This window comes from Papaver somniferum, chromosome 7, assembly GCF_003573695.1.
Source record: "Papaver somniferum cultivar HN1 chromosome 7, ASM357369v1, whole genome shotgun sequence".
NCBI lineage: Eukaryota > Viridiplantae > Streptophyta > Magnoliopsida > Ranunculales > Papaveraceae > Papaver > Papaver somniferum.
The window spans coordinates 181,066,483-181,079,258 of NC_039364.1; the positions used below are offsets into that span (position 1 = coordinate 181,066,483).

Consider the following 12,776-nt stretch of genomic DNA (forward strand, 5'->3'; position numbering starts at 1 on the left):
GTCTGCATGCAGCGAAATGTCTGCTCCTTTATGACAATCACGTAATAACCCATTCCTTTATGAATGTGTCCCTAATTACAATTATCAAAGAGCAGTGTATAAATAAAGGAGTGAATTTTTTCAACCACACACATTCTGTTCACCCATTTCCAGCTCATTCACTCATTCCAACTTACTTTTTTGGTGAAATAGCTTAAGAGTATCAACATGTCAAACATGATTAGTCGCAACCCCACAAAAACCATTACGAAAAACGTGTTTTTTTTCCGAGAATGCATGATTGTGATGAAAACAAACCTGCAGTACTCAGTTTTCGTGTTGGAAGAAAATGGGAAGAGATCGATTTCATGGCGACCAACGAAGTCACTACTTTGGATTTACTAATGATTGATGAAAACTTGAGTATATTATTATTTCGATCCGAATTGAACTATTTTTTTAAAAAGAATAAAATATTAGTGACGCCTTCTAATCATTTTTAACATAATTGTGATGAAAATAAACCTTCAACACTCAAGTTTCGTGTTGACAGAAAATGGGAAGATGTCGATTTCATGACGACCAACAAAGTCAATGCTTTGGATTTACTAATGATCGATCAAACGTGAGTATATTTTTATTTCGGTCCAAATCAAACTAATGTTTTTTTTAATAAATATTAGTCTTGCATTCTAATCAATCTTGACGTCCAACACAGGAAGATACCATGCACACCGTCGTCCCTAAGAATTTGATATTGGAAGTTCGGAACATTGCTCCATTAGGGAGGACTCTATTCACTTTCTAAGTTCAATACCACAACGGAGAAATCCATATTTCGTCCTTCAAAGAATGATTAACGAAGAATTTTTATCAAAAACTATTATTCGAAGTCTAAAGAATATCGTGGGGAATTATTAAACTATTATTTAAGTGTAACCGAAGTTATAATTATTTGGATTAAGATTTCATGTCTACAAGTTCTCATGGGTCGCATTAAGCCTCATAGTGTGTCATAATTATCAAAATCATTCTAACCAAAAATTATCAGGTCTCATGTCGTGCCGTTACGACATGGGTTATTTCTAGTATATGACAAGTTTACATGTCGTCGAATATTTAGGGAACGTTTGTTCTTAATCTTAATAGATGAGTAGGGTATAATTTCTTTTGTCGAATGAAAATGCACAAAATACAATAGCTTATTATAGTGGTTTGTGCTCTGTCTTGTATACTCTTGATCAAGAGATCAAACCCCATGCCCCGCAGTCTAATTTTATAATAAGTTTTACATCAACACATTAAAGTTTCTGCCAATTGAAAATATACAGGCCAAGGCAGGCCGGCCTGAACAGGCCCAATACAGGCTCAGGCTTTAGCAGGACAGGTATAACAGGCTACAAGGCCGAAAAGTACAGCCCATCCTGGGTCTGCTACTAGCCTGGGCCCGAGCTAGGTCTGTTTGAACACGGGCCGGGCCGGGCCAGGATTTAGCCTGGTTATACAGTCTTGGCCAGACCAGGCCCAGGATGGCCTGACCTCTTTGACACCTCTACTTAGTTACATCTACTTCAAGCATGTCTACCACCTTAAGAAACTTATTTACCTTATTTACCAAGAGATCCCAACGTGACTTTATCCACTTCTTAAATTGTAGGCCATATATGATTCTAAAATATGCTGAGAAATAAACATCTCAAACGGGAACTTCTAAAAGCAATGAGAAGATTCCTTGGGCGTTGTTTATATCCTTCAAATGATCCTCTGGTTTTAGAAGGTCTCTTTAAGGATGTGAGGATCATAATCAACAATTTCATTGGAGAGTAAATAATGAAGCAGTTAGACTAAAAGAATAAAATCTCTAGCCGATATAACAAATACATGTGCCCGATAGATCACCTTACTAATCGGTTAGAGAAAACTCCTTTCCCATTGGATTTTTGATTTTTGATATTAAAGATGTCTTCAAGGTAATAACACATAGGAAATACCATACATGTGATTTGTGTTATGCTTGTGTAGAAAATGATTGACATAGTTTTCAGTTGCATATATGTACGTATATGGCAGAATTTGATTGGAAAGAAGTTCTAAACAGATAGCTCATTAACATGCGTGGAAACATAGCGAAAAGATTAATGATTAAGATACGTCTTAATACAACAAATTATAATAAATAATAGGTGCACCAACACGCGTGTGTTTACTGAATTTATCCTGATATTGTGCAGAGATTAAAATTTTGGTATGTTGAATAAATTTATCCACAATAAAGTTCACTCCTGGTAGAGACTAAACCTTTTCTTGCCGCATCAACATCTCTTTCTCATCTATCACCTAGTTGTCTATTCAAAATAAACACACTTCAAGTATGAATTGATTGAGTCTTCGCTAGCATAGAAGTAGTATGCGATACTCAACTTTATGCAGCGAGCCCAGGTCAACAACAAGCACATAATCAACAACAACAACATAAGTATAAGCAATATCAACTTGATATATTCTTAATATATATAACAAACATTGTTATATACAATTAAAACTACTGTCTCGTTTTCCGTCATTTAACTCATATAAAACTGAGATGACCAAAATGAGTACCATATGTTACTACCCCAATAGATATAGTTAATATGTGGTAAAAAACGATAGAGCATATGCTCGAGCCAAAAAAATAAAATATAAGAAAAGGCATATCTTCTGCTCAAAAAAACTCTTATGCAAATTCGACATTCCTTCTAAACACTATAAATAAAATATTCTGATGTCTATCTAAAGTTTTCATTTCAAAAACTAATTCACTTAAAAATACATCATATGTTCCATTTTGCAGATAGCTAGATGAATATTTCAAATTTCAATCAAGAAAAAACACTTACATAGCTAGAATGGCTGTTGCACAATATAACCGATGCTAAAATTCAAGATCATAAGAATTTGAATAAACAATAAATAAGCAAGTTAATGTGATTCTCATCATCAACTCCTTTACCATTTTTTCAGCATTTGAGGTAAGAACCAGGAAGCAAAGAAAGAAACTCAATTAGTATACTAAAGCAAGTAGAAGCCAATAATTGTTTCCCACCAAGCACTCCAGTAAAATAAGATTAGGTTGAAAACTGTAGGAATTAGTAGTGCCCTCACATGTTTATTTTATTTTATTTCAAGAACAAAATGCATTAATTGTAATCAATAAAAAACAAAACTCATGCTTCTCATGCTTTTAGTGTTAAGTATAGAACCAGAAGGGAAATTTAAATGAAAAGCATTAAATGAAAAGAAAATAGATCAAAGAAATTACCATATCTATTGATTCTGGAAACCTACTTAGTTCTTACTGTACCCATCAACATCCAAGCCCCCTTTCGTGTCAAAAAAAACATCCAAGCCCCCTTTATCTTTTTCAAAAGTTTAAAATATTTAGGCAAACCAATTTCATATACTAAGAAATCTATCTTCTCAAGTGGGATTCGACCATCCATTGATATTATTAAAAGCTTCCGAAGGCTCCCCGCCAGCATGGGTTCCTAGCATCATTCAAAATAGACTAAGAACCGGAAGACAAAGGAATGACTCAAAAAATAGCTTTGAAATGGTGCAACTATATAATGAATCAATGCTACAGATCCAATAACCAAAGTATAAATTGTAAAGCAAAAACTGTTTGTGTAAATTGTAGCTCAACCTTTTAAGTTATGACTGGTAGAGGAAACATTGAGATGATTTTTTAGGAATACCAAAAGAAACTGTTAGCATCTTAAGACTTTATTATTTAAAGGCTTGTTGTGCAGGGAAAAGATTGCTTGTATATGCTTATATTTTGAAGGTTGAATGCAACATATTATAGCAACTGAATTTTTTACTGTTCACTAAATTACCTCCATTATGCACAACAATGATGTTCAGCGATAGTTACATCCTCTTAAATCACACTACCCCAATGCCATTCGGCTAATTTATGCTTAAATTAATTGATGTTTTCTGCCAGAAAATGGTGGAGATATTGGATTGACGACGGGCGGGTTAACATCGGGTTCTCCTTCAGTTCCAAGCTCTTGGTACCTGCACATGGATACAGTTTATTATCGATTAAGATGTGTGCATTATGTACTCTCATTTATTCAGGATTTGCATGCTGTAACTTTTATTTTCTAGATTTATGCTTTGCATTATATAACGAAGGAATCTACATACCCGGCAGGAAGCCTCTTAATCTTATGGATGATCTCTTGTTGGCAGAAGCAAGCACGTTCGTTAATGCGCTATACTAACCTCAAAATGACTTTCCAAAATCAAACTTAAGATGAAAATCTTCCAACACCCGTCATGGAAAAACCATGAGAATTTAGATTACCTTCTCGTCTTTGGTTTTGTGATGCTATTGACTGGGAGTGTCACAAATCAAGTAAATAGTCATCAGGGCATCAATAGGTTTAATGAACTATTTGGTATTTATACCCATCAATTATTATGATTAATTTTAGTTTTAATATTTAGATCGTCATTCCACTAAAGGTGGTATGTCAAAACAACTTTGTTATTTTATAACACTGGATCTATCATATAATCTGGTTACGATAATGAAATGCATCTCGGATGTGCGCCTCTTGGAATTCCTACCATCATATAGTACTTTCCATGATGTTGTAAATTTTTGCAACGCCAACTCATACCTTTGTGACCTGCATCCAAACTTGTTATCATATATGTTATAAAATCGTAATAACATAAACAATTTGTTATATATTCTGGCAGGGTTCCACAAACCATCATGAACTAAAGAGAGAAAAAAAAACCTGATTTAAAAGGTTAACTCGTCTAACTGTTCATTTATAAAATGCAATAATACCTTAAATGACCATCTACATACAGAAAGATGAAGCAGTAGAAAACAGTCAAATGAAAAATAGTTCATAGACGTTTAGACAATAATCAAGCTGGAATTTTTCATTGGGAACTCAGACTATGAACCATCCACTATCTCAAATTATATTTTAGTGAAACCCTGGATATTATATAGTCCAATTTTTAAAGTTAATTTGTAGATATATCTATCAACAAACTGTATAAATAAGAAAATCTTAAGAGAAACCATATCACCACAAAAATGATAGATAATATAAAAGAACTTAAAACTGAAAAAGAATGCAATTGAGGGAGAGCTTGCACCTTTAACCAATTGGTTTCTCAGCCATAATGCGGCAGCACTTTCCATCTATGCATACTCTATTGTCCGTGTACGATGAAAATTCACATAACTACAAATCCCACTAATTTAAACTTGGAGAAAATAAACCAAAATATACAGTAAGAGATACAATAAAACTTTTTTAAAATAATACTCGATAATATAATACTCTCGCTAAAATAATAAAATTTTCCAGTCTCGACTCGGGCCTTTAGTGCTAAAATAATAAATTCGATAAAATTATAATATAATACATTTCAAAAGTTCCCCTTAAGCATTAATAGGTCCCAAATATTATATAAAATAATAATTCCATTAGAAAATAAAAAATAATTCTCATACACATTAAATTTCTCAAAATATGATTCAATATTGGTTTGTTTGTGACTAAATTGAATTGTAAATTGTATGTTAAGTACAAATATAAAATTATTTTTTCAAGGAAATTAATAAGATTTATTACTTTAAAAATAAGTGTCGTTCTAAAAATATTTCCGATAATGTTTTTCTATCTTTTTTTCTATATTTTCCACTTTTAAAAATCTATTTCGGTATTTATCCTAAGATACTTTATTTTTATTTTTTTGATATGGAAATCCTTGTTTTTCCCAAAGAAATTTTTAAAATTAAGAATTATTCTTTAAATTAATACATTACTATTACATGTATAAAATAATAAATTATTATTTTATCGGTTAAGTAATATCTCTTTAAAATAATAGGATTTGGGTGGTCCCAAGCCTATTATTTTATATATGTTTTACAGTAATATGATCTCCAAAACCTGATTAAGATCAGCACGACAACACCTCAACCACACTTATCACACCGAAAGATGGTATACAAATCAGACAGTCAAGAATATAGCAACGTGCAAGGACCAGATGAGAAACATACCCGTGCAAAATAGAGATATCAAACATATCACCTAATATATTCCTAATTTCATGGGTGTTAATTTGCAGCCATTATAATCCTGGAAGCACCGTTAGCACCTGCAAACCAAAAACCACCATTAATAACTGAAAAGTCTAATGAATATGAAATCTTTTTCCCCCTCAATGAAAATCAACAGATCAGTTTTCAAAGGAGAGCCTCAATGAGAGTCACCGCAACAGTTTTCGAAAAAGAGAAGCATTACAAATCGACTACACTTTTCACTATATCTGCAAAAGGAATAAAATCAACGTAAGCATTATATCTGCAAAAGAAATAGCAATCACCGTAAGCATCCATAAACGAAATAAGACAATGAAGGAAAAAAAACAAAACAAAAAAGAGCAGAGAAACGGCGACAGAAAAAATTATGCGGCTTGACAAGCGTTTTTATACAGGTAGAAATTTTTTTTTTTTGGATTAATATCTTATATTAACCAAGAAAATGTGTAAAGATTTATCATTTTTAAAAAAGACAACTTTGCTTTAGTTTTTGGCACATTGTTTTATATTTGGGTTCTTTTTTTTCTTTCTGCAGATCCATTTAGGAAATCTTTTCATTATTGAGCAAATTTAAGAAAATATTTTAGATTATCGTCATTTTTTGTTTGTTATGGAATGTATTTTTTTTTCCAATAATTTTAGCATACAAAATCTGGGGCATATCGAAATATAACAGAATTAAAAATCCACCTTATTTAATTAACTTTTTATTTTATATCTGTTTTGTTTTAATTATGGTACTAATAAAATTAAGAAAAGTAACGTGTTAATGATGTTTATCAATCATTATTTGTTTGCTCGACTTTTTGTTTTGCTCGATTTTTTATGTGTTAATCAATATTTGCTCTCATTTTTTCCGTTTCAAATTTTAATGATTCGTAATTTTTTTTGTATGCAAACAGGTTCAACAATTAAGTTGTTTGCAAGAGAGACATATTATACGATTAAAAGGTTAGTACCCACGATTCTTTTTTTTTTTTAAGTTTTTCATCATTAGAAGTGTAATCACCGTGAATAACTTATTCGTTAGCTTCCAAAATAATTAATCGCAAATATTTTCTTTTACCCGTAGTATGGAGTTGTAATTAGGCAGATTTTATTACAAAAACTGTAAATGGACATTGGATATTTTTTTAATTCATATGATTGATCTAATTTTATGATGATATCGTGATGAACATTGCATATTTGATTTTATCATGATGGAATCGTTGTTTTTTTTTTGGTAATGTTGAATTTGTTTATATTTGTTATATTTCCAAGATTAAATAAGATTTAGTAAATTTAGGTAATTATTTTCGTGGGCCCAAAAAATTCTCCTGATTATTGGCAAAAAAATATTTAAGATTTAGTAACCACCTACCCATGTTTATAATGAACAGAAATAAATACTAATCCCTACTATTGGATTTGATTGTAAACAAATCATACAGAGCTAGTGGTTGGCAACCTAGCAACAAGCTGGGCACCAACCCCTCTTTGAATAACAATGCCTAATCTATGGAAAATAAAACTACCAAAACCACTACTAGCGTCATTATTAACAAGACAATTCTTAAGACGCTTAAAGAAACATAAAGTATCTTCACCGAGTTCCCCCAAAGTAGAGAAGACCAGGACTCCCAGACCATAACCAAGTGAAGTGCACTTGTCTAAATATTTAGCACGCTTTCTTGAAACCGCCTTAGAAATAGCTTTCCCTGGGACAAAATAACGTATACCATCACCAGTAAAGGGCGAGACACCAGTGACATCCATACACACATCTTGACCGTTTTCCCAGTTGAGGACAAGAATATCGGCAGGCCTCAAGTCTTTATCCTCATCCGAAAGAATACCAAGAGAAACTTCCTTGCGAGCACGGACAAGATCATGTCGAAACTTACTTCCAACATCTTTAGCACAATGAAGCGCATGGTCACCAAATATATCCATAGATTTGTTACAACTAGTGCATAAGCCATTCTCAACAAACAATGGGATACCAAGGCGATAACAAAGCAAGGCTCGGAATTGTCTAGGCCCGACCACTGATTAAGCCCACTGATTGGTACATCTAATAAATAATCCTGAACGTGTTTGATGCGGTTACACTGCCACAAAATAGAATCTCTTGCAGACATAGAGAATTGGTCTAGGATTTGCTTCTTAACTGCATCAAAATAAGTGACTGCCAGGGAGTGCATGGAAGGGGGGGCAGTATCATCGACACGGTAAGAAGGAGGTAATCCACATACCTGGATAAAGTTCGAAGAGCCAACTGATAAGCAGAGCCTTTGTTTGTTGAGAATAAACTACCCAGAATTGTCTTCTGTACTGAAGCAGCCTGATTCTGAGAGGCAAAGAAACAATAGGTACGGGTGTCCGCCATAATGTAGATGCCAAGGCCACCATATTTGATAGGCAAAGTAGCCAATCTCTACTGTAAAGGACCAAACCCAGCACCGTCTCCAGTGATTAAGAGTCTCAAATACTTAAGTAAATGAACGTCAAAAAGATCAGTGGCAGATTGCAAGGCTGCTGGATTGGTAGTACGCAATGCAAAATATAAACGAGACACAACAGTGCAATTGCGAAGTAATAACATCTCACTCTGAAGGTCCCTGAGTTTTTTGATTGCATCCATCAGTTGAACAGTCTTATTCACCCTGGTCAACATCATATCACTAATGAAGTTCAAATCCAAACTCACAGGTCCGCCCAAGAGCTTAACGCCATTAGAGGGCCTACCAATGTCAGAGGGGAATACACCATCAAGTGTACTTCTGGGGTCAATAGATGGCCAAAAGACTTCGGTTTTTCGGACATTAAGGTGTAACCCCCTGCTAGGTCCTTCAGCTTCTATTATACTCAAGGCCTTGGCTACCTCCATAGTATCCCCAATAATGGTACCGTCAACAAGGTACCAAGCGTGTAAATCAAGTGTGCAGCGAGAAGCAATAGTCTTCACAAGAGGATGAAAAGCCAATGCAAACAGTAAGGAACCAAGGGGGTCCTCTTGCTGATCCCCGAGTGCAGATGACAAAATATATTGGTCATAATAGAGTTTAGCAGGTCGCAAGTAACAAAATTCTACCCAGAGAGAAATACCTGGACAGTGAAGACGAACCTCTTTGATGAGATGAGATCTGCTTACCATGTTGAAAGCATTGCAAAAGTCAATAAGCAACATTGACATTTTATCCGAGTGGCCTTTCAACTCCAGTAAGCAATTTACAGCATGTAAGATACTCTCCCCACCGACCGACACACCAACTCCAAATTGATAGTCGCCTAGATAAGAAGTCATCTCCTTTCCGACTGAAGAAGCAACAACCTTGGAAACCAGTCGTCGCATGGTTACTGGTCATAATAAGATTTAGCTATCTTATTATTGGCAAAAAATTTATTTTTATGATTTTTTTGTCTAAATTTAATGTATTTCCAAAAAAAAAACAACTGGTGGGGCCAGAATCAACCAGAAGCGAGAATTAACCTGGAGCTCTAGTGAACGTGGAGCTCCGGTGAATGAGAACGCTTTAAAAAACTCTATTATTATATAGAAAATGTGAAAAATATATGGGTGGCATTAGGATAAATGAGGATACCAATTAATGAGAGTGGCAAATAGGAAAAGTGAGGGTGGCAAATAAGTGCAACAAAAAAAGGAAAGGCATTATCAAACGCTGCAAATAGGTGCAACCAAAAAAGAAAAGGCATTATCAAACCCGGCACTAGTCGAAATTATAAAATTACGTGAGGGTAGTATTGTCTTTAGCTGTTTCAAAACCCTAACTCCAGAATGAGATAGTACTGTTTACAAGTCTTGTAAAACTAAAGAAGAAAACCCTTTCGACGCTTTTGTGAGGTAGTTCTACTCAAGATCCCTTCAACAGATCTCTACATAAAAAGAAAACAAAACAATGGTATGATTCTTAAACCACTTTTATGTACTTAGTGTGATTGTGTAAAGTATGTTGGTTTCTCTTTTTTTTCTTCTGATGATTTGATTTTTACAGTCTTTGGTTGCGAACGAAGATTTTCAACACATTCTTCGTGTGTTGAATACAAATGTTGATGGAAAGCAAAAGATTATGTTTGCTATGACTTCTATTAAGGGTATTGGTAGGAGATTTGCCAATATTGTCTGCAAAAAAGCTGACGTGGATATGAACAAGAGGTAAAACTCTTTTTGATTTTTTCCTTCTTCTGTTCTTGCTGTATTTTTTGTTAGATTCAGTTTCTGCTGGAATTGTGAATGTTTTCAGTGGGTAGTTAGGGCAATGAAATTTGGATTTGAAATGTTTGATGATGTTTATCTGGCTCAAGAAATAGGGATATCTTGTTGAATGTTGAGTGTGTTTTGGGTTTTTTAATAGAAAGCTGGAGTGTGGTTATGAGATTAGCGAATATAAGTTTGTAGTTTGCTTACGTTGGTTGTTTGATTGGAATGTGTAGGGCTGGTGAACTCTCTGTAGCAGAGTTGGAGAATCTGATGACAATTGTTGCAAATCCACGTCAATTCAAAATTCCAGACTGGTTTTTGAACAGAAAGAAAGATTACAAGGATGGAAGATACTCACAGGTTGTATCTAATGCTCTTGACATGAAGCTGAGAGATGACTTGGAGCGTTTGAAGAAAATTAGGTAATTTCTTATGCTTTAGGTAGTTAGATGTATCTTAATTCTGCTGTTATTGATAATGATTTTATTAGTTTTTATTTAGTATATAATCTTATGATCTAATATATTCCTTGAATCTTTATGTTTCGGGTTTTCCTGTTTCAATTATGTAATTTGGTTGAAGATGCCCTCTAATATGATTGTTGAAAAATTCAAACTATCTTTGATTCTCACTGTGAGTTAATTTCTTATCTTATATGGAATTATTTAGAAGATATGGTATGATATGTTTTGCAGAAATGATTGTACTTTGCAATTAGGTTTCCTGTTTTCATTCAGGTTTTATGTTTTCATGTTGTTTCAAAACCTTTTATAGATAGGGTACAAAGTATAAGTCTTATGAGTCTGTGTTTACACACAAAAGATTAAAATCATAGTGTTTATCATGTTTTCTTTTGTTCTTCTATCTTTATAGAAGCTCGTCATTGTCTATTTGTGATAGTAGGAACAGATCCAGTAATCCTGGATTATCTTTGTAAAGATAAGCAAATTCTTGTTATATTGAAAAAATTGAATAGTGAACATCAAGTAAGGCCTTTTTTTTCGATCTAATTCTTTTTTCATCTTGGCTGTTATTTAGGAACCATCGTGGTTTGAGGCATTACTGGGGTCTCAGAGTCCGTGGTCAGCACACCAAGACTACAGGTCGCAGGGGTAAGACTGTTGGGGTCTCCAAGAAGCGTTGAAGACTGGTTGTTGTTCTTTTTGATCCGGGGAGTTCGTACGGTGAGAAGTTAGTCTTTCTGAGACAGACTTTTAATCTTGATACTACTATATAGTTTAGGCTTTTGAACATCTTATCCTAGTTTTGAGAATTAAAGTGAGTGAGTATGAATTACAGAAATCTGAAACAAAATGTTTTACCTTGGGATTTCTTGTATTTGGCTATCTTATTGAAACATTGCAGCCCAGAAAGCAGGGAAATTCGATTTGCATTGGCTGGTTTATCTAAAAATCTTAGTTTCAGTATGACCAAGTTCGAACAGCAGTGCTAATATGTAGGTTATGATTAGGGTCCAAACTTATTTTTGTTAGTATATCCTCCTTTCATACTAAAGAAGGTGAAAACTCGCAGGTTTGTCCAATATATTCAGAATAGTTATGACTTCATAGGTTGTCTCCTTGACGTGGTTGCATTTAAATTACAGTTATTTGGATATTGCATTTCTGAGTTCTACCCCTTCCAGGTTTTAGTCTGAACTTTGAATGTATTTTTTCGAGGGAAAAAGGTTGGAATTTTATTTAAAACGTGCACGAGTTAGAACCCCAAAGGTGTCACTATCCATCCACAAAAAACCCATCAAAACAAAAGTAACACAAAATCCAAAAATAATAAAAGTAACACAAAAACCACAGAGAAACCAAATTTGGATTTTTATATCAATTTTGTTTAAGATGTGTTTTAATGGATCCCAACATTTGAACTTTTTATGACTAGTTCTGTATTTAAAATGAAAATGATACAAAAACCGGTCCTTGCAAAATACACAGCTAATTGCTTTGTATCACCTCGTCCCAATTACAGATATAAGGTCCCAATTATGGACGACTAGACTTTGTTATAGGGAGTAGGACAGCAAATCCGAGGAGAGCAGTTGACTCCCTATAAGGATCCGAGGAGCCCACTAACTAAACGGATTCCTATATTGAGTTTTGACTCAGGACAAGTTTGCCCTTTTGATTCTGACAATTTTGCCCTTTTAACGCTCTCACATGCTTACAGAATAAACCCAATTTAACTCACAAATAAAGTTCTCCCATATTGAATTTTGACTCGGATAAACCCAACTTAACTCACAAATCAAGTTCCCAAGTCTCAGCCAGTTAAATCTCTTCTTTCTTCTTCTTCTGTACTAGGGGTGTGCAACGGACGGACGGTTGCGGATTAGGGGTCACCCGCAACCAAACCGTTAAAACTGCGGATTTGAAAAATCAAACCGTGACCGGCTCAATCACCCGCGGATTTTACATCCGCGGATTGTGCGGTCCGGTTGCGGATTAACCGCGG

The 12,776-nt window shown here is 34.2% G+C and overlaps 1 protein-coding gene across 1 annotated transcript; it reads left to right on the forward strand.

Moving 5' to 3' along the window:
• Nucleotides 1–9,852: 9,852 nt before the first annotated feature.
• On the forward strand, nucleotides 9,853–11,723 carry LOC113299121 (40S ribosomal protein S18-like). The gene is made up of 4 exons (XM_026548066.1): nucleotides 9,853–10,011; nucleotides 10,105–10,265; nucleotides 10,544–10,732; nucleotides 11,349–11,723. The coding sequence occupies exons 1-4, from the start codon at nucleotides 10,009–10,011 to the stop codon at nucleotides 11,452–11,454; spliced, it is 459 nt and encodes a 152-aa protein (XP_026403851.1). The 5' UTR covers nucleotides 9,853–10,008; the 3' UTR covers nucleotides 11,455–11,723.
• The last annotated feature ends 1,053 nt before the right edge of the window (nucleotides 11,724–12,776 follow it).

What these genes read in the sequence shown, in the direction of transcription:
- LOC113299121 (XM_026548066.1), top strand. An exon ending in GACGTGGATATGAACAAGAG is followed by an intron (nt 10,266 to 10,543) that starts GTAAAACTCTTT and finishes TGGAATGTGTAG; the next exon opens with GGCTGGTGAACTCTCTGTAG. An exon ending in GAGCGTTTGAAGAAAATTAG is followed by an intron (nt 10,733 to 11,348) that starts GTAATTTCTTAT and finishes GCTGTTATTTAG; the next exon opens with GAACCATCGTGGTTTGAGGC.